This window comes from Typopeltis vanoorti, chromosome 17 (genome assembly GCF_054136105.1).
Source record: "Typopeltis vanoorti isolate ZY-2024b chromosome 17, IOZ_Tvanoo_1.0, whole genome shotgun sequence".
Lineage (NCBI taxonomy): Eukaryota > Metazoa > Arthropoda > Arachnida > Uropygi > Thelyphonidae > Typopeltis > Typopeltis vanoorti.
The window spans coordinates 1,283,022-1,307,603 of NC_143565.1; the positions used below are offsets into that span (position 1 = coordinate 1,283,022).

At 37.1% G+C, this 24,582-nt stretch overlaps 1 protein-coding gene across 1 annotated transcript in view; it reads right to left on the minus strand.

Annotated features, from left to right (window-relative positions):
- Positions 1 to 24,582, minus strand: part of LOC150097089 (myosin-14-like) — a 1,147,103-nt gene that overhangs the window by 614,140 nt on the left and 508,381 nt on the right. Inside the window, exon 16 of the mRNA XM_090407039.1 lies at positions 2,198 to 2,319. Within this exon, the coding sequence (XP_090263165.1) occupies positions 2,198 to 2,319 (122 nt within the window). The remainder of the gene's footprint in view (positions 1 to 2,197; positions 2,320 to 24,582) is intronic.

Consider the following 24,582-nt stretch of genomic DNA (forward strand, 5'->3'; position numbering starts at 1 on the left):
AAACATTCATTTACATCAGATAAGCAACCAAAAAATTTAAACAACTGTTGCAAATGAAAAAGTTATTCTGAATAACTTCACTCTTCAAGCAACATACCAACCAGTTTGGTCATTAAGTCTACACCAGTAAAATATTTTTTTTCATTTCATCAAATTGACTGTCATGTTTATAGATAATTGTAGTATTCACTAGTGTAGCACTTTACACATCACTAAGAACTTTCTCAAGCAGCATGTGAAAGAAGAAAGTCGAAGTCAAAGAGTGTTGGATTTGCTCATAGCATCAGAAGGAATCTCTGTTAAGAATATGGCTATTTTACCACCAACTGGTGACAGTGATCATGCTGTGCTTTCTTCGGAAGTATCTAATTGTATTGATGCTCCAATTAAAACAGGTTACATGCTGAACTATAAAGAGAGAAATTATGATCCACTTAGGAGAATATTATCTTTAGTCCCATGGTGCCAGTTACTGAATAACAAAAGTATCATCAATGCATAAGAATCTCTGAAAAAGTGCTTAAATGAGGCAGTATCTCAGTGTAAAGCTAGTGTTCAAAGAATAAATAGGTTGGGAGTGAAGGGAAATGGATGTACAACCTTATTAAGCAAGAGAATCACAAGAAAGAAAATTGTGAGAATAAGATTGAAAAGAGTTATAAAATATATAAAGATCATGCCAGAAAAGTAAAGAGTATTGTGTTGTGTAGAAAGCTAAATTGGAGTATGAAAAGAAATTGGCCATGCAAGCTAAGGCAATCCAAAAGAATTTGATCGTTATGCCACAAGCAAAAGAAAAAATGAATGTGAAAGAATAACTTTACTGAATGCAGATGGTACTCGAGTGTCAGAAGCTAATGAGATTGTTCAGTTAATGAGTGCTCACTTTGCTAAGATATATCAAACAGGTGCACGTAACATGGTGCACTGTGCTACTGCTACATTGGATGAAGTGTTAGAGGTTCACGAAAATGAGGTTGAAGAGTGTAGCATAACTTGGATAAGAATTTGTCAATAGGGACAGATGGAATATCAGCACATTTGCTAAAAGAATATTCAGCCGAACTGGCTAGGCCTTTCACATGTGTGAATAACTTGAGTGTCAGCTCAGGAACGATACCACAGGAATAGAAAGAATGTATGATTGTTCCATTGTACAAGGGTGGTGCAAAAACTGCACTACCCTTGTACAACTCTGCAAGAAAACACAGATATCTAGTGAGCAATGATGATGTAAACAAACGGTTCATGAATACTGTGCATGTATTGAGTCATGGCAGCATCATGTTGCTAAAACCATTGTATGAGCAAATGCAGCATTCAATAATGGACATTTGTCATAATTCAAATGCATCGTATAAGCAAATCATTGTAAAGTGAAATGTCGCAAGGCAGGGTATTACTCTATATATCTCCTCAGACTAAAGTACTCCCTTTATATCCCAGGCCATCCCATTCCAATGCTGACTTCTCCTACAAGGCTAGTGATTGTAAAAATCTTGGGAAAAGCTCAGAGCTATAACACAGAATGATGAATTAAGCAAGAAGGAGATAAATGCTGCTTGGGCACTGATAAAGAGATACTTAACTGCATCAATGTATGAAATATATTGCAAAGGGAAAAATGCTGATTTCGTAGAAATCAAATGGATGAATGAAGATATTAAGCATAAAATATAGAAGAAGAAGACGGCACTGTGGAGGCAGCATAAAATGAATAATGTTAATAATAAACTGCACAAAGAGTATAAAGAGGAAGCCAAGAAGTTGACTCAGCGGGTAAGGATGACAAATGTGCACTTAAGCAGAAATTAACAAATCAGGCCAAGAAAAATCCTAGGGAGTTTTTTCGATATGTGATAAGAAAGAATAATGATTGTAGCAATATGATGTTAATGGATGAAACTAGTAGATTGGTAACTTAACTTCTACAGAGGACATAGTCAAAGTGTTCAGTGAGCAAGCAAGAAGTATATGAGGAGTTAGGTAAACTTGATGTCAATAACACAACAGGACTTTATAACATATCACTGTGTGTCTTAAGGGAATGTTCCAGGGCATATGCATAAGCCTTGGGTTACTTGTTTAACAAGAGTCTTGCACAAGCATAAGTTACAATGCTGCAATGAGTCATTTAACTCCATGGAGGTCTTGTGTTAATAATAATAACAATTACAGCATAAACCAAAACACCTACCTTTGACGAAATTCATGAAATAAAACTCTATTAGGAAATCCTTGACGGCATATCCGAATACCTTCTAGAACCCCATTACAGCGCAACTGATCAAGAACTAAAGGAGCGTCTATTTTTCCAGGCTGCAATCAATAAAATAAATTCTGCAGTTTAGTGGAGTGTTTTTTTTTTACTTTAGGTTATTATTTATTGTTTTTATAAATAAATATACTATTAGTCTATTTAGCCAGTTCAACCTATCAATAAGTCTGAAAATTGTATAAATAGTTTTTCACATAACATGTTTCACAGAGGGAAGGTATCTAGTTTGGATAATACCATTCTGCATTTTTGTACTTAAATGATTAAATGCATCATTTCTGATACTCAAACTCAATTTTGATGGTCACTAAGTATATCCAGTTATTTGCTGAAGTAAAACTGGAGTGAATTATATGAAGTGATGATGTTGGGTCCCTTCTAGAAAATTCAAAATGACTTTTAGTCTGGATGGATAAGTAAGCTGTTTTAATGTTCAATGTGTCACACTTTGGAGTGCAGAAGTGTAATGCTTATCTGTGGAAATATGTCCTGGGAAGTGGACAAGATTCAGGATGTGGGGATAACAATCAACAAAAGCCTATAGGTGAAAAGTTACTGCATGATTTGTGAAAAAGCAAATAGTACAGCACAACAATGTGATGATAAAGAGGACACAGGCAAGAAAAGATAATCATGTGATTATACAACTGTAAGAGGCACAGGGTAGGAAAGACAACAAGAATGACTAAGACAATATCAAGAACCTAGAATGTTGGTAAAAGTGATTAGTGAAAAAGCCAAAAAGAAGTAATATGTTTAATTTCTTGAGGGGATTTTTATAGAATCACTATGGAACAAACGATTCCAAGTGCATGAGAGGAAGACAAGATTGTACCAATTCATAAGGGAGGCGACAGAATTCAAACTTCAAACTATACATCAATCTGAGTGTCAGGTGTTGTGATTGAAATGTTGGAGAGGTAGTGGAAACAAGGATCCAGAACTGGGTCCTTGAGAGGTATTATAATAGTTATTATAATAGGTGACAGGTGCATAGGACAAGGCAGATAGACACACAGTAGGATACTTAGATTTTACAAAGGCTTTTGATAGATTGCCACATGATAAGTTGACAGTTAAACTAGAATGGATGGGGTTGAATATTAGATTAGGACACTGGATTGGAGAGTGGCTCCATGATAGATATCAGCAAGTTGTATATGAGGGAAACAATATCCTCAAAAGTCTGTTGTAGGGCCATTGCATTTTAATCTGTATGTTAATGATATTGCAGAAAGTTTGAATGGGGATAATGAGTTGTTTGCAGATGATGTGAAGTTGGAAAGAAGTATGAGAATTAGAACAAATGTGGCTTTACAAGAAGACTTGAATATAACTGACTGAAGGAGAAAGCAAGTGGGGTTACGAGTTCTATAATACAAACTGTAAGATTTTAAAATTTGAAAAACAAAGATGGGGTGCAGAGTATACAATTCGTGGGGATATATTGGAGAAGATGGAAGAAATAAGATATCTGGGTGTGATGGTGGATGAGATCTAAAATTTAGAGGTCACATTTCTAAAATTTAGAGGAAGATGCAACATATTCTGGCAGTGATGCAGAGGACACTGACTGGAAAGTAGTATAGAAGTAAGGATATTCTGGGTCCACTGTAAAAGGTTTTTGATTTGGCCACATTTGCACTACAGTGCAAAGATATGGTCACCTGGTTTTCAAAATAATGAAGAAGTATTGGAAAGGGTCCAGAGGCAATTTACTAAGGTGGTTTCTGGAATGTTGAATATGAAGAAAAGTTGAGAATATGCAATTTACAGTCTACTGGATGGGAGGAAGAGGAGTGATATGACAGGTGGAATGGAACTAGTACAGTTGTTAAGTGGTTGTTATAGGATTAACATTGGAAAGGAGTTTCATAAAATGGTGGAATGGGGGACCAAGAGATTTTCCCTGGAAACTATAAAAGGAAAGTATAAGCAAAGGGGTAAGAATAAGTGTTATACATGGAGAGTGGTGAATGATTGGAATGCACTGACTGAGAGAGAGTAGTTTCTGCAGAGAATGGGAATATATTTAGAGTCCGGTATGATGAGCTGTGTGCATGACAGGGGTAACTCTCATGATGAGTCTTTTGGCTCAACTGAAGTCTGAGGATAATAATAATAAGAAGAAAGTGGAGAGTAAGAAGAAGAGAGGAATTAGAGGCCCATCTTTGTTGCTCCAGGAACTGGGAATGAATGTAGGAAGACAAGTAGTGTGATAGGAGAGAATGAAAAAAAGATATATATGAATGAGAAAATAATAGTTGATAGTGTGGAAGGTGTGAGTGACTGTGAAAGTTTAGGAGATGGTTTGGTTTAGGAGAGTGAATTTAGATTAAGAGTTACTGACCTGCAGAGGGAGATAGATGAGTTGAAAGAGGAGGTGGAATTTCTTGTGAATGAGAGCAGAAGTATGAAAGATAAGATTAGGAGAATGGAAGAGATAAATGCAAAGCGAATCAGAGTAGGAGAGAGAGAGAGAATTTAGGGAGTATGAGTGAGAGGTATGGGGGTGCTAGAAGAGGAGAGAATGGAAACAGTAGAAGAGAGGGAATGAGAGAGAGGTATGGGAATGCTAGCAGACGAGAGGATGGAAACAGTAGGAGAGACGGAATGAGAGAGAGATATGGAAATGCTAGAAGAGGAGAGAATGGAAACGGTAGGAGAGATGGAATGAGAGAGAGGTATGGGAATGCTAGAAGATGAGCGGATGGAAACAGTAGTAGGAGAGACAGAATGAGAGAGGGATATGGAAGTGCTAGAAGTGGAGAAAATGGAAACAGTAGGAGAGAGGGAATGAGAGAGAGATGTATGGGAGTGCTAGAAGAGGAGAGAATGGAAACAGTAGGAGAGAGAGGTATGGGAATGCTAGAAGAGAGAATAGCAGTAAAGGAGAGGGAATGAGAGAGAGACCTATGGGAATGAAAGAAGAGGAGAGAATGGTAACAATAGGAGAGAGGGAATGGTAAGAGGTATAATATATGGCGACTCAGTGATCCGTGGTGTTCAAGATAGGATGCGTGAGGAGTGTTTGCCAGGAGGAACAGAAAGGGTGGCTATGGCAATTAAGAGAGGTGAAAGGGTGGATGAGATGATTGTGATGGTAGGAACGAATGACTTGAGTGGTAATGTAAGTCGGGCAGCGAGAGATATGAGATTTTTGCTCGAGACTGTACAGAAGAAGACAGAGAGAGGAAAAATAGTGTGTGTGTTGCCTAGGTATGATAATGATGATCTGAGTAGAAGAGCGGTGATATTGAATGGCATAATAGCAAGAATGTGTGACAAGAGAGGACAGGTATATGTGGATGCTTGGAGTGCGTTTGAGGAAAGAGAGGAATTGTATGCGAGAGACCGTTTACACTTGAATGAGGAAGGACGTAGGCATCTGGAGAGATTGCTGTTCTGAACGAGTCAGTGTGTCCCAGGGAGGATGATAGCAGGGGTAGCCTCTTGTGGGAATGGATACTTGGGAGAAGGGAGACAATGTCAGGTAACACTGAGCCCAGTGGAGTCTAGAAGGGATAATGCTGGGTATAGAAACAATGGCATTTATATGCTTTATACTAATGCTAGGAGTATCCGGAATAAGGGAGAAAAATTGGTGGCGCTGATAGCATCAGCTTGGCCAAAAATTATTGTGATCACTGAGACGTGGTTGACAGAAGGGGACACAACAAAAGGATTTGAAGTCGCTGGGTATAGCATTTTTCGTCAGGATAGGAGGGGAAAGCGTGGTGGTGGGGTACTGCTTATGATAAGTGATGACCTATGTCCTCTAAGAGTGGAGGCTTTGGAAGGAAGTGAGACAAATGATTTTGAGAACGTGTGGTGTGAGGTAGAGGTAGGCAAGACAGGATATTTAGTGGGGTATTGCTACAGATCCAGGAGCACAGAGGATAGGGACCAGGAGATGTTTAGACAGCTAAGTTTGGCAAGTGCAAGAAGACTGATTGTTATGGGAGATTTTAACTACAGTAGTATAAATTGGAGAGAGGAAGATGCATGTAGCAATAGGGGAATGGAATTTCTAGAATAGTTGAGTGACAAATATCTTAGGCAACATGTAACAGAGGGAACAAGAGGTTCAAGAGTTTTGGATTTGATTATAGCATCAGAAGAGTTGATAATAACTGAGTTGACATCTCTCACACCAGTTGGAGAGAGTGACCATAAGGTTTTGAGTTGGAAAATGAATACACACGCAGGAGTATCAAAGAGATGGGAACTTATGTGGAATTATAATACAGGTGATTATAATAGTCTTAGACGTCAACTTCGGGAAGTTTCATTGAGAGAGGAATTGGAAGGCCAGGATATCATTAGTGCGTGGGAAATTGTGAAAGAATATTTGTTAGCAGCAATGGTAAGTTATATACCACGAGTGAAGAAGAGGACACAATTTGGAGTAAAGTGGATGAAAAACAATATTAAACAGGAATTACATGTGAAAAAGAGGCTATGGAAGATATATAAGGAGACAGGTGAAGAGAAGATGCATGAAGAATATAAGACACAGGCCAGAAGAGTGACTAGTGTGGTAAGGAAAGGGAAACTGGAATATGAGAGGAGATTGTCCCTAAGATCCAAAGAAAATCCTAGAGAATTTTTTAGCTATGTGGCCACTAGGAGGAGAAATGACTGTGGAAGAATGATATTTTGGGATAAAAATAGGAATAGAGTGACTGATGCAGAGGACATAGTGGAATTGTTTAATGACCACTTTGTTGGAGTATTTCATCCTAGAGGAATCAGTTTTAATGCTAGAGGGATAGGGCTGGTTCAAAGTTTAGAGGTACAGGAGGGGAGTGTGTTTCAGATACTGAGTACTCTGGATGTCAGTAAAGCTGTGGGACTGGATGGTATTTCATCACGAGTTATGAGAGAATGTGTGAGGGAACTGACAGTGCCTTTAACCTGGCTTTTCAATGAAAATCTGGCTTTGGCAAAGGTGCCCAGGGAATGGAAGGAAGGTAAGATAGTGTAATTGCATAAGAGTGGTAACAGACTGGAAGTGTCTAATTATAGGCCAGTCTGTGTGTCATCAGTAGTTGTTAACATCTTGGAGAAAGTAGTGAGGGACTATATACAGCATTGGGCAGATGAGGGTAATGTTATCTGTGAGAGTCAACATGGATTTGTGAAAGGGCACTCTTGTTTTAGCAATATGCTAGCCTTTTATAATAAAGTTACAAGAACATTAGATGAGGGAAAGGCATATACTGCAGTTTTCTTAGACTCAGCGAAGGCATTTGAGAGGGTGCCACATGATAAGCTGATATTTAAGTTGCAGCACATGGGTCTGGATGTTAGATTGGTCAACTGGATTCAGCATTGGCTGTCTGATAGCTATCAGAGAGTTGTAGTATGGTGGTGAATTTCAAGGAAGCTGAGGGTTACAAGTGGGGTCCCACAGGGCTCAGTACCAGGACCTACATTGTTTAACCTTTATATCAATGACATTGCCAGTGGATTGCAAGGGGATATTCAGTTGTTTGGGGATGATGCGAAGCTGGGAAGGATTATTAGTAATAGTGCAGATGTGGTAGCCCTGCAAGAGGATTTAAATAAGCTAGATAGATGGGCAAATGAATGGGGGTCAGTTTAATGCAGCAAAATGTAAGGTCTTGAGGTTTGGGAAACATTGATAGAATGCTGCATATTCTTTGGGAGGAGTTATATTGGAGGAAGTAGGGGAGACAAGCGATCTGGGGTTGATGATTGATAGAAACCTGAAGTTTAGGGGACATATTGCAAAGGTAACACAGAGGATTGCTGCAATTATGAGAAGTACACTGACCTGCAGAGATAAGAGGGTTATCATTCCATTGTATGAGTCTCTGATCAGACCACACTTGGACTACTGTTCTCAGATTTGGTCCCCAGGATTTGAAGGGGATAAATTAACTGTGGAAAGGATACAAAGACGGATGACAAAGATGGTTTCAGGACTGTACAAGCATAGTTATGAGGATCGGCTGAGGGAATGTGGACTGCAGAGTTTGGTGAATAGTAGAAGGAGTGGTGATATGATTGAGACTTTTAAACTGTTGAGAGGTGGTTACAGGGTTGACACTGGGGAGTTCTTTCACTTGGTTGAACAGCGGGAAGGAGATGACAGGAGGCCATCCCTGGAAGTTACGAAAGTAAACTGTGAGCAAGAAGGTAAGTAGTGGCTTCTTTGTGTGGAGGGTGGTTGAACCGTGGAATGCGTTGCCTGATGGAGTGGTGGGCGCAAGAATGGTTAATGAGTTTAAGGAGTGGTATGATAGACTTTGTGTTTCTTGGGGGGGGGGGACCTCCCCTCAATGAGTCTTGACAGACTTTATGTTCTTAGGAAGGACCTCCCACGATGAGTCTTTTGACTCCATGGAGGCCTGAATACTAATAATCTCTGGAATTTGTATAAAGTGTAAATGAGAAGAAAATTTCATTATATGAGAGTGAAGCTAGAATAGAAGCAACCAATTACATACCAATCAATATCTCTGGTGTTATTAATCAGAATTAATTAAGATTAATTAGTGTAAGATTAATTAGAGAAAAATTAGGATCCATATCCAGGTAGATAGCACTTTGATTATCTGTAGAAGATAAACTGCCTTTGTTGATGGTAGCATTTGCTTTAACAATCTACTCTGCAGTCACTCATAACAGTGTCTGCCATGCAATATAAGAGAAGTGGATATACCATAATATTTTTAGAGACATTTCCAAGGTATCTGAATTCCAAAATATCCAAATATGCAATTTGACTTATGATGTGGATAAGAGTTATAAATGAAGCAACTATGGCTGGTGTGTTATGTCAGTTAATTGCATATATATCATCTATCCAGTTAGTCTTTTCTGAAGAATGAAAAACCAGGGGCTGTGAGATGAAAAATCCCACCATCTCTATGTGAGACCAGCTAAATCATATTCAACTGGGAGAAGAGCTGAATGACAGGTATAACAGAGTGACGTACAGTGGTGGCTCGTACATAAGCACTGCGACACTGCAGCACCCCTAGAAAAAAATGAAAAAATTAAATTTTGTTTGTGTTTATAAATAATAACAATGCTTATAACTTGTTTAAGTTAAGGGATATATATCCCATATCATTTCTTAGCCGAATGAGAAACTCAAACAGTTTCATGCCGAATATAGTAGAAACTATATAAAGTTCAGCGATTCCAAGCGTAAGCAAATACCTGGATACTGCAGCAACTGAGCCTTAAGGTAGTGCGAGCTGAGGCAACTCATGTCTAAGGTGGAGCAAGCTCCGATCACTATTCTTGATATTTACCCATAATGTGAACTTAGCTCCCAGGAGCTGTATTATTGTTCTACATTATGAGAGAAGGTCACTACCCAGACTGGTTTCAACCTTTGGCTGAAAATGAAGCCTTTGGCTCTTCATATGTCTAATAATGCTTATAACATTATATAAATGCAATAAAAACATTTTAAAGGTTACAGCTTATGTTTTGACATTGACTGAATAGTTAATAATTGGAATTGTTCGATTAACACTTTTCTAAAGTGTGGGTTATGAAAGAAATGCACTGTGAAAGATTATGAAAGAAATGCACTGTGATCTAATGCAGTGTCGGAATTATCACATTTGGTCAACTGCAGCTAGACTACCCGGTATTCGTTTGTGCTTCTCATTGCACGTTACAAGTGATTCCGACACTGCTCGTTTGGGCAGTGTATCGTATGCTTGCGCACATTATTTCTGTGAGATACGAAACTTTTATTATTGTGAGTAATCGTGGTGAGGGTGAACTATTTTTTGTAAATCTACTTTTATATTGTTAAAATAACACATAATTATTTATTTATAATAGATACAAGGCTGAATTATGATGAGTGTCACTGTTGAAAATATGAAAAGAATTATATTTTTTCAATTATTGTTACACAAAACAAATGCACTGCAATCTAATGCAGTGTGAGAATTATCGCGTCAATTGCAGCTAGACTCGCCGATATTCGTTTACGCTTGTCATTGCATGTTACGAGTGATTCCGACACTGCTCATTTGGGCAGTGTATCGTATGCTTTTGCACATTATTTCTGTGAGATACGAAACTTTTATCGTTGGTGTTTGATCACGGTGAGGGTGAAATATTTTTAATAAAGCAATTTTTTAATATGTAAATTTATTTATTAATAAATTGGTTACTGATTAGGGAAAAAATAGTTTTTTTTTATTTTTTTTTTAATTTTGTATATGTAGCACTCCCACTTAAAATTTTCACCTGCCGCTACTGGTAACATATGAAGATATGCAGAATTTAAGAGAGAGAGTAATAAAGGGTATCACAATGTTCTATACTTAGGTCATTGTTGCTGTGTAACTTTTTATATTCATGACACCAAGTTAATAACTTATTTTAACAATATTACAATGCCACAAACTAAATCATAAAAAAGGTGTTTATTAACTGGCTTATATTTAACTGGATTTCAAGCCAGCATCTTCAGAGCAAAACAGCATATTATTACAGTTTCCAGCAGCAATAGCTAAGTGAAACAATTCAAATTATAACAGATAAAAGACCTGAAGTACTAATTTCGTTCTCTCTAATAATTCAAAAAAGAAGTATTACACTTGTGTAGGAGATAATCATAAGATAACAGTCTCTCAAATTTTTAGCAAATTAATAGGTTCAAGGAGTGGTATGATACTTTGTATTTCCTAAAAATGACCTCCCACGATGAGTCTTTTGACTCCATGGAGGCCTGGATAATAATAATAATAATGCAGCCATACTAGCATATTCCTTGCATTCCTAAGACCATATCATTTTCAGTCAACAGTGTCTCATTAATGCCTATATCTTTTGGCTATGTTGTGCTAACCAATGTCTAAAACTCCTCTACTTTATTTCAAATACTTCTGGCATTATATACATAAACAAGCAGGGATAGAGAGGCTATTGTTTCCCTATATTAGGCTTTAACAAGGCTATATACGGACTACTGAATACAGATGGACTCCTGGATTTTGTGGGGATGAAGAAGTTGTGGAAATGATCCAGAGGCATGTGACAAAGATTTTGGCAGATCTGTGTAATGCCCCTTATGAGAATAGATTGATAACTATAGGCTTCAAAAATTAGCTGATAGGTGAAAAAGAGGAGACAAGATAAAAACAACGAAGTTATTAAAGGGGTTTTATAAACTGGAGACCTTTTAGAATATAGCAAGATGGGAGAGGACAAGGGGTCATGAATGGAAGTTGTGTAAGAGAGTGGTTAGCAAGGGTGTTAGGGTTATATTTTTTACTTGAAAAGTGGTGAATGGGTGGAATTAGTTGCCAGACATGGTTTTGGATACTTTGGAAGTGAATGAGTTTAAGAAAAGATATGATAGGTATTGTGTGAATGATGGATCTTCCACGATGAGTCTTCTGCCTCCATGGGGGATACCTGTATAATAATAATTATTATTAAGGTTACAAGAATGCTTCATAGCCATTGCTGACTCTAAATCATGACTATTCATGACAATTATCAGCTTGTAACGTATGAAGATATGCAAAGTTTATTTACTTTCTGTAACACACTGACAATTGTAAGTGTGTTACGGAAAGTTAAGTGAATAATGGACATAACTGATACAGACTATTTGGAAGATGATCTACCAAACAAATTCTATGAACAAAGATTAATGTATGTCAGAGGAGAATATTGGACTGAAAACATTGCAAGCAGAATATTATAATAATAATAATAAATTGGGCAGCAAAGCATACTTATGATAAGAATGAAAGAGAATTTACTGAACTGTTGTGAGTCAACTTAAGCAGCATGTGAAAAAAGCAACTCGAGACCAAAGAGTTTTAGATCCGATCGTAGCATCAGAAGATGTCTAAGTTAAGGAAGAGACTGTTTTGCCATCTGCTGTTGATAGTGATCAATCATGCCATAATGACATGGGAAGTGGCCAACTATATAGATCTTTCAGTTAGGACAGGTTACATGCTTAAAATACAAAGGTGGAAATTATGACCCTACAGAGGAGAATACTACCTTTGGCCCCAGGTTATCAGTTAATGAAAGAGAAAGATATTAGAAATACATAGGAAGCTTTGAAAAGATGCTTAAATCAGGAATTTGTATTTGCATGTATTTGTGTTAAGTAATATGCAGACTGTATTAATATGCGGAATGATGTTAGACATCTAGTGGAAACTAATGAAAGTGTGCGAGAGAATAGAATGAGAGAAAAACAGTAAAGGAGGTGACGAGTAATTCCAGGATAACAGTATATGGAGATTCCATAGTTAGAGGAGTAGTTACTGAGAGAGTCTATAAGGTTTGCGATCCAGGAGGGAGAATGAGTAGAATAATTAAGGCATTGGACATGAGGAAGAAATGAGAGTTAGTAGTGATTGTGAGGAACAATGATCTAAGTGGATATAAGGAGAATGTGAGGACGAATATCAGAAGGCTATTGAGAAGAGTGAAAGATAAGAGTATAGTAGGAAAGGTTGTCAGTGTGTTGCTAAGGTATGACGATGATGATCTGCAATAGAGAGGCAAAATCATGAATGGTATGCTAGCAGAGCTGTGTGAGGAGAAAGTAGTACAGTTTGTGGATGAATGACATGTGCTTCCCTCAAGCACATGAAATTATACACGCGTGATGGGTTGCGTTTGAACAGCTTTGGAGTGAGTGCACTGGAGAAAGTGTTGCTGGATGGAAGTACAGTGTATGTGATGCATGTAAGAGATCAGAATAAAGAGATGAAGGGAAAATTCAGCACAGAGGTATTGAATGACAGAAGTGCTTGGCAGTGAAAACAGTAGTAGGGTGAAAGATGAAGAGAGAATGGGAATGCATGAGGAACAATGAAACGGGGGGGGGGGGGAGAGGACAGGGTGACATGCTATAGGGAGAGTGGATGTCGAAAGTAGCAGTGAATGTGTGCATGAGGATGGACTAAACTGCGATGTGGGTGGTGAAGTTGAGACTGAGTAGATATATGTGGTAAGTGGTGATAAAGGTCACTGGGCATTTGTGGTGGAGAAATCACAACCAACAAATGGCTTGGATAGGACTGGTTATAGGCCTAATAATGAATCACTGTGTTTGTTTAGAAATGCCAAAAGTATCAGAAATAAAAGGAAGGAATGAAATGGTTTTGGTGATTGAGTTTATTCTCACAAAAATCATTGGAATAAGTGAAACATAGTTGAATAAAGATGATATTGTAAAAGGAATAGAAATGGAAGGATACAATATTTTTTCATGAGGAACGAAAGGGTGAGAAGAGAGAGGGGGAGTGCTGCTTATGATAGCAAGTGAATTAAGTCTACATAAATTAGACATGAAAGATGGAAATAGTGGCAATGGTTATGAGACCGTATGGCATAACATGGAGGTTGAGAGCAAGACATATTTAGTTGGATCTTGCTATAGGCCTGAGAATGTGAAGGGTGGTGATGAAGAAATGTATAAACAACTTGTATTAGTGAACAAAGGAAGGATAATAAGGATAATTATTATGAATGATTTTAATTATAGCAGTGTAGATTGGAATAAAGGGATAGCATTTGGGAATAAGGAAAATGAATTTGATGCATGTTTTTTTTTACCACTATATATTATAAGATGATATAAATTGGGCTTAATAGGTCGGAGATTTTTGATATATAATGTTAGCCTACTACTTTCGCCACCTGAGAGGTGGCTTTCTCTGGGCAAGATAACTCTACACAAAATAGCTTAAAGAACAAAAACAAGCTTAAATTACAACTGATACATCAATTAGATGTATTAGTTGTAATTAGTAGCCCAGTATGATAGATACTGTGTGAATGTCGAATAGTTGTTCTTGACATGATGTTAGGGGCCTCCCTAATAATAATATCTAATAATCTAATAATAATAATAATAATAATAATAATTATGTATCAAAAATCCCCAACCTATTAAACCCAGTTTATATCATAGAAAATGAATTTCTCGAGTTCTTGAGAGATAGATGAGAGAGAGAGAGAGAGATGGTTCACTCAGGCAGCACATGAAGGAGGGAATGCAAGGTTCCAGAGTTCTAGATCAGATCATTTCATTAGAGGATGTAAATGTGAGAGGGGCTTCACAATTTCCTCTAGTTGGTGTTGAAGCTATCCTAGATTTCTGGATAGGTGACACTTCATGATCACTTCATCATTGTTATTTGCAGACTTTTGTGAGAAGAGGATATATGTGGAATTATAAGGCTGCTCATCATGACAAACTTAGGAGAGAGAGCTTGAAGCTATAACATGGAACAAAGAGTTGAGCGGCAAGGAAATAAATGCTGCATGGGAACTGACAAAGAAATACATAACAGCATCAATGTGTGAATGTATTCCAAAGTCCAAAAGGATGAATAACTTAAGTATAAAATAGATGAATGTGAAGCTTAAGCATGAAATCTGGAAAAAGAAGGTACTCTGAAGAAAGTACAAGATGAATAATGATAATAATCAGTTACATGAAGAGTATAATGAACAAGCCAGGAGAGTGACTCAGTTAGTAAGGAAAATAAAAGTGCAGTATCAGCAGATTTTGGCAAACCAGGTGAAGAAAAACCCTAGAGATTTTTTAGATATGTGGCAAGTAGAATGAAGAATGATCATTGTAAGATGATGTTAATGGATGAAAGTAGTAGACTGGTAACTGCAGTAGAAGACATTGTTGAGGTATTCAGTGATCCATTTATAAGGGGGTTTCATCCTGATCAGGGTGGAATCATGAGCAACTTAAGCAGAGGACATATTATTATTATCACCCAAGACCCCATGGAATCAAAGATTCATCTAGGAGATCATACGCACAGTTCATACTTTTGTCATACGCACAGCTCATCATACCGCGCTTTAAACACACTCAAATTCTCTGCAGACACCACACTCTCAAGCAAGGCATTCCAATCATTCAAAAATTCTGCATGCAAAAACCTGCTTCTCACTCCCCTGCTCGCTCCCAGCTTCCAGGAATGATCTCTGGTTCTTTCCTCCCCCTCACTTCTCCCACTGTTTTCTGTAGAACCTCTTCAACATTGATCCTATAACAATCCCTTACTAACTTGTAGGTCTCTAATATATCTCCCTATCCACTAGACTCTGAAAATTGCATCTTCTCAATCTTTCCTCATATTCAACATTCTAGAGGTCAGAAACTACCTTAGTAGTTTCAGTCGCCTCTGGATCCTTTCCAACAACTTTTCATCCTTTTGAAAACCAGGTGACGAAATCTGGGCACAGCAGTCCATGTGTGACCCTATCAAAGCCTTATACAATGGAACAAGAATCTCCCTACTTCTACCAGTCAGTGTTCCCTGCATCATTCCTAGAAGTGTTTGTGTTGTCTTCACAATTTTGGCAATGGATACTAAATTTCAGATCCTTATCCCACTATCACCCCAAGATCTCTTATACTCCACCTCTGATAATATATCCCCACAAGGAGAAGTTGGCATAATTGTTAGTGAGCAATAGGTATTTGAGGAAATATATAAACTTGATGCCAATAAGTCAATAGGATTTGAGGATATATCACCACAAATCTTAAGAGCATGTTCCAGGAAATTGGCAGATAAATAAGAGTCTAGCAGCAGCACAAGTTCCAATGGAGTGGAAGGAGGGTAAAATTGTTCCAATGCATAAAGGTAGTGATAAGGCTGTAGCTTCAAATTATAGGCCAATCTGTATATCTGAAGTTATGGTGAAAGTACTGGAGAGATTGATGAGGAGGAGGATACAGAAATCAGTTGATAACAGCAGTATTCTCTGTGGTTATCAACATGATAACCACAGAGAATACTATTAAAGATAGATCATGTTTCACTAACTTACTTATGTATTATAAGAAGGTGACAAATAACTTAAACAGGGGATATGCATATACAGTGGAGTACTTGGATTTTGCAAAAGCTTTTGATAGGCTGCCATACAACAAGCTGGTAAATAAATTGAAACAGATGGGATTGGATAATAGACTTCTGAGTTGGATCAGTGACGCGCTGTCAGATAGGTATCAGAAAGTTGTACATGGGGGTGCAGTATCCCGAAAGACAAGCATGTCTAGTGGTTTACTATAATGGTCAGTTTTGGGACCATTGTTGTTGTTTAATTTGTATGATAATGATATAGGTATGGGGTGCTTAAGGGTCAAAGCTGTATGACTGAGAGGAGACCTCCACATAGCCTTTCAAGGAATGCGGAGAACTGACCAGGGCTTCTGACCTAATGTCCAATTATCACCTTCTCGTGGTGCACTCTGTTGGGTATTTACTTGGATACTGAATGAATGAGGATGGGCTGGCAATTTGGGATTTAGCCGACCAAATTGTATTCTTATTGGTTAAACCAAAATAAAAAATGATGGTACAACACGACAAAATTTCATGCCAGCTGGGGCGTTGCCCGGTTAAACAAGGCCCCCGTTGTTTTCGCCAGGGAACCAGGGCGAACAGCGAAAAGTCAGCTACTGGAACAAATCTGAAAACACACTCCAACTCAACATCACCAGAATTAAAGATTAGTACTATCAACATAAGAAGCTTGAATGGCAAAGAAATGGAGCTAGCTGAGGAATTAGATAAGCACCAGATCGACATAATAGGGGTGACTGAAACAAAAAAGACAAAAACTGGTGAGATCTTTCTGGGCAATAAATGCAAAATGTTATATTCAGGCAATGACAATCAAGGAAAAGAAGGAGTAGCCATAGTATTCAACACAAAATACGAGGCTAATCTTCTTGAATGGCAGTCAGTCTCAAGTAGAGTAATGTGGGCAAATATGAGAATAGGGAACTAGACAATGGGACTTATTTTTGCCTATGGTCCCACAGAAGGTTCTACTAAGGTAGAAGTGGAGGAATTTTTTGAGACTTTAGAAAAAGCAACTGACACAATGAAGAAGGAAAAGTTGGTCCTTGTTGGGGATCTAAATAGCAGAGTAGGAAATGATTGTGAGACATACAAAAATATTTTGGGAAAATTTGGAGAAAAGAGCAAAGCTAATAATAATGGCAAATGTCTGTTGGATTTCTGCTCAGGACATGGACTGGTTATTACTAACACCATGTTCCAACATAAAAATGTGCACAAATTCACATGGAAATAAGCGGCAAGGAATAAGAAAAGTCTCATTGACTATGTTATTGTTGACAGTGATGTTTTCTCCCTGGTGCAGGAAGAAAATCGCTTCCAATTTCAAATCCTCTGTACACCAGAGTGTACAGAGGATTTGAAATTCGAAGCGATCACTATTTAGTCGTGAGCAGATAAAAGTGAATTTCATATTGAAAAGAATAACATATAAGAAAGTTTTAAAGCAAATAAAAGTTGAGTAGCTCTCAGATGTGAACTGTAGACTAAAATACACAAAGATTATTGAAGAAAAAATGAAAGAGTTTGAGAACAGGAATCAAACCTTGGAGATTCAGTGGCAAGCCTTGAAGAAAGCCCTGATTGATTCAGCTAGAGAGGCATGTGATGAAATTGTCTGCAAGGATAGAACAATTAGAACTCCATGGTGGACACAGGAAGTTAAAGAGGCAGTGAAGGAAAAGAAGAAAGCATATCAAAAGTTCCTGGCAAATAAGTCAGCTTGTGCTCTTAGAGAATACAGAGACAAATGTAAGAAAGCTAAACAGTGTGTAAAACTAGCTAAACAAAAGTCATTGGAGGACTTTGGCAAGAATATAGAAAATAAATATCAAGAGGGTGGCAAAATATTCTGGAGGTTGTTGAAGAAGCTTAGGAATGGAGGAAAGAGTGCTGTAAAAGAAGTTAGAGATGATAAAGGTGACATGAAAACAGGAGAAAAAGATATCCTTGAAGTATGGAGTAATTACTTTGAAAAACTGCTAAATGAAACAAGCAGTGATGACAGCACAGTGATAAAAAACACTGACCACGCATGCAGTCAGGAATACATATCCATACTTGAAGTAGAAAAAGCCATCAAAGGCTTGAAATGTGGAAAGGCAGCAGGAGTAGATGATATTCGACCAGAAATGCTGAAGTATGGTGGTATAAGAGTCTTACAGTGGCTGCACTGCATAGTTCAGAAAGCATGGACAGAGGGACGAATTCCTGATTATTGGAGTAGAGCTCTCATAGTACCCATATATAAAAAGGGAAATAAAATTGAATGTGAGAATTACAGAGGTATTTCCCTACTGAGTGTTCCTGGCAAGATCTATGCAAGTATACTTGAGAAACGGTTGAGAAGAATTGTGGAAGAAAAGCTGGGCGAAGAACAAGCTGGATTCAGGCCAAATAGAGGCTGTCAGGATCAGATCTTCACTTTACGACAAATAGTCGAGAAAGCATGGGAATATAACAAAGATCTGTATTTAAGTTTTGTCGATTTGGAAAAGGCATATGACAAGGTGCCAAGAGAGAAGCTATTCAATATGCTACAGTTATATTGGTGTCAATGGGGCCTTAAAACAATACTTAGTCTTTATTTGAGTTGTAAGTCAGCAGTTAGAATTGAAGGAAGTACAGGAAAATGGTTTAATGTTAAAGGAGAGTGTAAGTAGAGGAGTGAAGATCAGGTTCTTTGCATGAAAAGTGGTTGTTGAGTGTAATGCATTGCTTGAGTGTGTTTTGAATGTAGACATTGAATCACTTTGAATCACATTGAATCCCCACTCAGGCCTATAGTAGATGCCACCAATGCACCTTGCTATAGACTATCTAAACAGCTGGCCAACACTCTGATCCCCCCCCTCACTGGAAGGTCCCCTTCCTATATAAAAAACTCGACCCACTTTAAAGCCCTCACAGAAAATTTAACCTTGAATAAGACAGACATATTGGTAAGCTTTGATATCTCCTCTTTGTTTACCAATATTCCCTTAATTGACACCTTATCTCTCTTAGAAAACGTTTTTCCCTCTGACATCTTAGATCTCTTTTCCTTTGCCATTAACTCTGGGTATTTCTCTTGGAACAACAAAATCTACAAGCAGATAGAGGGAGCTGCCATGGGTTCCCCCCTCTCACCACCCCTTGCCAATTTCTATATGGAAGATTCGAAAAACGAGCCATAGACTCAGCCCCACTCAAACCTTCTATCTGGCTAAGATAGGTAGATGATGTGTTCTCTATTTGGCCTCATGGCCCAGACATGTTAGACTCCTACCTCAGTCATCTCAATAGTCTACATCCAAGAATCCAGTTCACTATGGAAAAGGAAAAGAACAATTGTTTACCCTTCCTAGACACCTTAGTCACACGCCTGCCTAATGATACACTTACCTTCACCGTATACAGAAAACCCACACACACACAGGCAGATACATTCACAAACTCTCCCACCACCACCCCTCTCAACAATATGGCATTATTAAAACTCTTACCAAGAGAGCCCGCAATCTTTGTTCCAGTGGAACCGCCCTCACTACTGAGCTTAACCACATACACAGCACTTTCCTCTCCAATGGCTACAGCGATCACAGTATCAAAAAAATAATCAACTCCTCCCCCATTCCCCGTCTTTCTCGTTAACAAGATTTTAAAAATGCCATCACCATACCCTACATCCGTGGCACATCCGAAAAAATAGCCAAGATACTAAAACAGTACAACCTACACACAGCATATAAGCCCCACCGCAAACTTGCTACCCTTATCCGTTCTACGAAAGATCAGCTCCCTCCTCTCTCTCTCTCTGCCTGGAGTTTACAAAGTAACCTGTTCCTGTAAGCTGGCATGCTTTGGACAGACAGGCAGATCAGCATCCATCCGTCTAGAGGAACACAAGTCTTACATCTTCAAACACAACTATGGCCATTCAGGCTTGGCTGACCATGTTTTGGACACCACCCACAGGGTATCATGGAAGAAAACCACCATGCTCCACCACAGCAAATTCAAGAAAGAGAGACTTTTCTTAGAAGCAGCAGCAGCTCTCAAAAACCAACCAAATCTCAATAAATACGGTTGCATTAAGCTTCCGAAGATTTGGGAAACACTCATCACCAGAGTTCCCACCTTACACTCCAGGCCACCTACTACTGCCCTTAGAGGGCGTTCTACCTAGATAGGACTTTAGTGTCACCCACGTGGTTGGGCTTAGTATTGTTTGTTATTTGTGTATATGTTACATTAATTGTTTTTGTAATCCCCGTAGAGATGTCCTAGTGACTAGGACGAAATATAGGAAGTATTAAATTCTATTTTAATTCTTTTTGAGTGTTGTAAAAAATCCATTAAGCCTCCAACATGATTGAATCACTTTAAAGCACGGTTTATTGTACACAATGTTTATTCTATGAATAAACATTGTGTACAATAGTGTGTACCTACATATGATTCAGTAAGGAAATACTCTGAGTAGATATAATAATTAAAATCATAACGAAATTAACTCACATAAAATATTATTTATTAGTATAATTTTCACCTGAGTATCACAAGCATCTTCAGTACATGTATAAAGCTAATTAAACAATAAAGGACAATTCAAAAAGGTGCCATCTAGGTATCTAATGTAAGATAACTAAAAAAGGTCAATAAATTTCCTAACTTAAAAAAAAAAAATTATATATATATGCATACAATTAAAAGTTAAGAAAGATTAGGTGCTTTATAAAGTAATATCTCCCACAAAAGAGATAGCCATAAACCATTGGATCTGTATAAGTTAGGAGAGTAAAATAAAGTTGCACATGTTTCTTTATCAAGCCATCCCATGAGCAACCAACTTTTGTGAAGAATTCTTGTCTTGTTCCAATGAACTCTATAGTATTGGTGGCATATTCCCCAAGTCCAGACTCAGGTTCAAGGTATTGAATATAAAAATGGTGTTCTTCTAGCCGAATAAAGGCAGAATTTCCTGTTTGTTCGAAATAAGATAAACCACAAGAACAAGGAATCTGGTAAACACCTGGATAACTGAAATGTGGAAGCTTGTCCTTAGGAGAAGTGAGAAAGGTGGAGATTATTCTGAATGGAAGAATGGCAACAAAAATATTTAGTGGTTTTAAAAGTTTTGCTATAAGTTCACTAATTCCTTGCACATAAGGGATAGGAATACACATCATTTCTTTGTATTTGAAGAAGAAGACATATCAAAAATACTCAAAGCTCTTCTGATGAAGGAATAGACAAAAAAAAAAGAAATAATATATTGCAATTCCCTCTGCAATAGATCATCTGAAGAACAAAAGGAGTCGGCCCGATTAACCAGTGTTTTAACAGTTCCTGCCTTTTGATTGTGATGGTGATGAGATTCAGCATGGATATAATGACCTATATGAGTCTTCTTCCTATAGACTGAGAAATGTAGGTTACCATCAGGTTGGAAAGGAATTAAAAGTTCTAAAAAGCCTAACTGCTTATTCAATTCTTCTTCTAGGGTGAACTGGATCCTTGGATGAAGTGCATTTAATTTAGAGAGAAACTGTTGTCGTTCATCAGAAGAGCCATTCCAGATAGCAAAAATTTCATTTCAGATATGTCATTTACATATCTGAATCAATGAATAAGTCTAGGAGAAATGTTGTCAAAACTATTGTACGTCGTTCAAAGTGCTCCATGAAGAAGTTGGCGAAAGCAGGAAAAAGAGGATTGCCTTTGCTGTTCCTTCGATTTGTTGATATTACTTGTTTTTAAAGGAAAAATAACCGGAATGTATTACAAAATCAAATATTTTTACAATGTCTGAAGGAAATTCTTGTTGCAGTCATTCAATGCTCTCAGATAAAGGAATATTAGTAAATAATGAAACAACATCTAAACTAATCATAATATCCAAAACGTCCAAATGAAGATCCAAAATTTTATTTTTAAAATCCAAAGAAATAAAAAAAATAATATATTATTTCCTCTTTTTTATCTAATGGATATAAGAATTCCTTCATCAAAAGAGCTTTGAGTAGTTTTGATATGTCTTCCTCTTCAAATACAAAGAAATAACGTGTATTCCTATCCCTTATGTGCAAGGAATTAGTGAACTCATAGCAAAAGTTTTAAAATCACTAAATATTTTTGTTGCCTTTCGTCCATTCAGAAAAATCTTCACCTTTCTCACTTTTCCAAAGGACAAGCTTCCACATCTCAGTTATCCAGGTGTCTACCAGATTCCTTGTTCTTGTGGATTATCTTATTTCAGACAAACAGGAAGATCTGCCTTTATTCGACTAGAAGAACACCAATCTTATATTCAATATCTTGAATTTGAACAATCTGGGCTTGCGGATCATGCCATTAACACTAGACATAGAGTTCATTGTAACAAGACAAGAGTCCTTCACAAAAGTCGGTTCCTCATGGAACGGCTTTATAAAGAAACATGCGAAACTTTACTTCACTCGCCTAACTTAAACAGATCCGATGATTTACATCTATCCCCTTTGTGGGAGATAGTACTTTATAAATCAGCTAATCTTTCCTAACTTTTAATTGTCTGTGTGTGTGTATATATTCCTGATTCACATAGCGTAGTAATCCAATACTGGCGCTCTAAAATTAGATGTCACACACATTCTACTCATGCTAACAGTAGCACGTGGTCACCTATTTAAATATGACTGTTACTATTCTGTTTCTTTTTATTAAGCTAGAAAGTCCATGTTTTTTACCTTGTTATTTTTATTTACAAGTCTTATGTTATTTCTTGCTCACCTGAAGAAGTCGGAATACCGATGAAACTAGTCGTGATTTATTAAAGGTTTTTGTTATACTTTCTCGGGTTCTAGTTCAGTTAAATTTTAATCTTATAAATATACACATATATATACATATATATATATATATACATAATTTTTTTTTAAGTTAGGAAATTTATCGTCCTTTTTTTAGTTATCTTACATTAGCTACTTAGGTGGTGCCTTTTGGAATTGTCCGTTATTGTTCAATTAGCTTTATACACGTAATGAAGATGCCTTTGATACTCAGATGAAAATTATACTAATAAATAATATTTTAAGTGAGTTAATTCTGTTATTATAATTTTAATTATTATATCTACTCATGGTATTTCCTTACTGAATCATATTTCGAGACTTTACAGAAAGTCTACTTCCAAACAATGTGCTAGATACGGTAAAGTATTGGTAAAGAAGGCTAAATGCATTAACAGAATAATATTCCTTAAGTGCTGTAAGATGGCTCAGGTTATTCCTACCTGCTGTAAAATAAAAGAAGTTTGTTAACTCCCAAAGAGCTCATCAGATCTATTTAAAGACCAGTAGGTCACTTTTAAATAATCAGCTGCACAAAGCTAAAAAATCTCTCGCCCTCTTAAATAGAGAAATTGTTGATATCAAGAACGCTCTAGAATCTGTATTAGTGGCTGAAACTTTTAACACTATTTTGCACATATCTTCGACTTCATACCTAAAGGTTTTTAATGATTCTCATGATAAGTTAAAGTGCAAGTTTGAATCACTGGTGAGCCTCCCTAGATCCATTACTAATGTAAGTGATACAGATAAAGTCATTATCAATGTTTCCGGCCGTCCACTAACAGACAATGAACTTTTGTTTTATCAAAAGGACATAATTTCACCGTTGCTCCAAATAAGGTACCCCTGATGGATTTTTTTCATAACATAGAAGAGGTATTTGATCCTTATCCCAAAAAACAGCCAACAGGACGAGTTTTGAATGAGCAAAAATTATTTTTAATGCCAAGCATCCTCGTTCCTAATCTATCTTACCCAGAATTTAAAGCACTGAAATCACTGAAGAATAATAATAATCATTATTACAAAAGCTGACAAAGGGAAGGCTGTACTTATTCAAGATAGAAGAGAATATGAGAGGAAAATGTTTCTATTACTATGCGACTATTCACTTACAGGCCCCTCATATCAGATCCTACCAGGAGTCAATTGAAAAAATTAATTCTTTTATAGATAATGTATCTACATGGGATGAAGAACAAAAGAAAAAACTTAAAACCTTCTTCGGTCATCCACCTAGATTGTATGGTCTTCCAAAAGTTCACAAACCAGATATTCCGTTGAGAACCACTTATAAAATTTCTAAACTTTTATCAAATTTACTCACTTCTTCAACTAGAAGAAATGATACCTATATAAAAAATACTTTGGATTTCAAAAAATAAAATTTCAGATCTTCATTTGGACGTTTCGGATATCATGATTAGTTTAGATGTGGTTTCATTATTTACTAATGTTCCTTTATCTGAGAGCATTGAATTACTGCAAAAAGTATTTCCTTCAGACATTGTAAAAACATTTGATTTTGTAATACATTGTGGTTATTTTTCCTTTAAAAACAAGTAATACCAAGAAACCGAAGGAACAGCAATGGGCAATCCTCTTTCTCCTA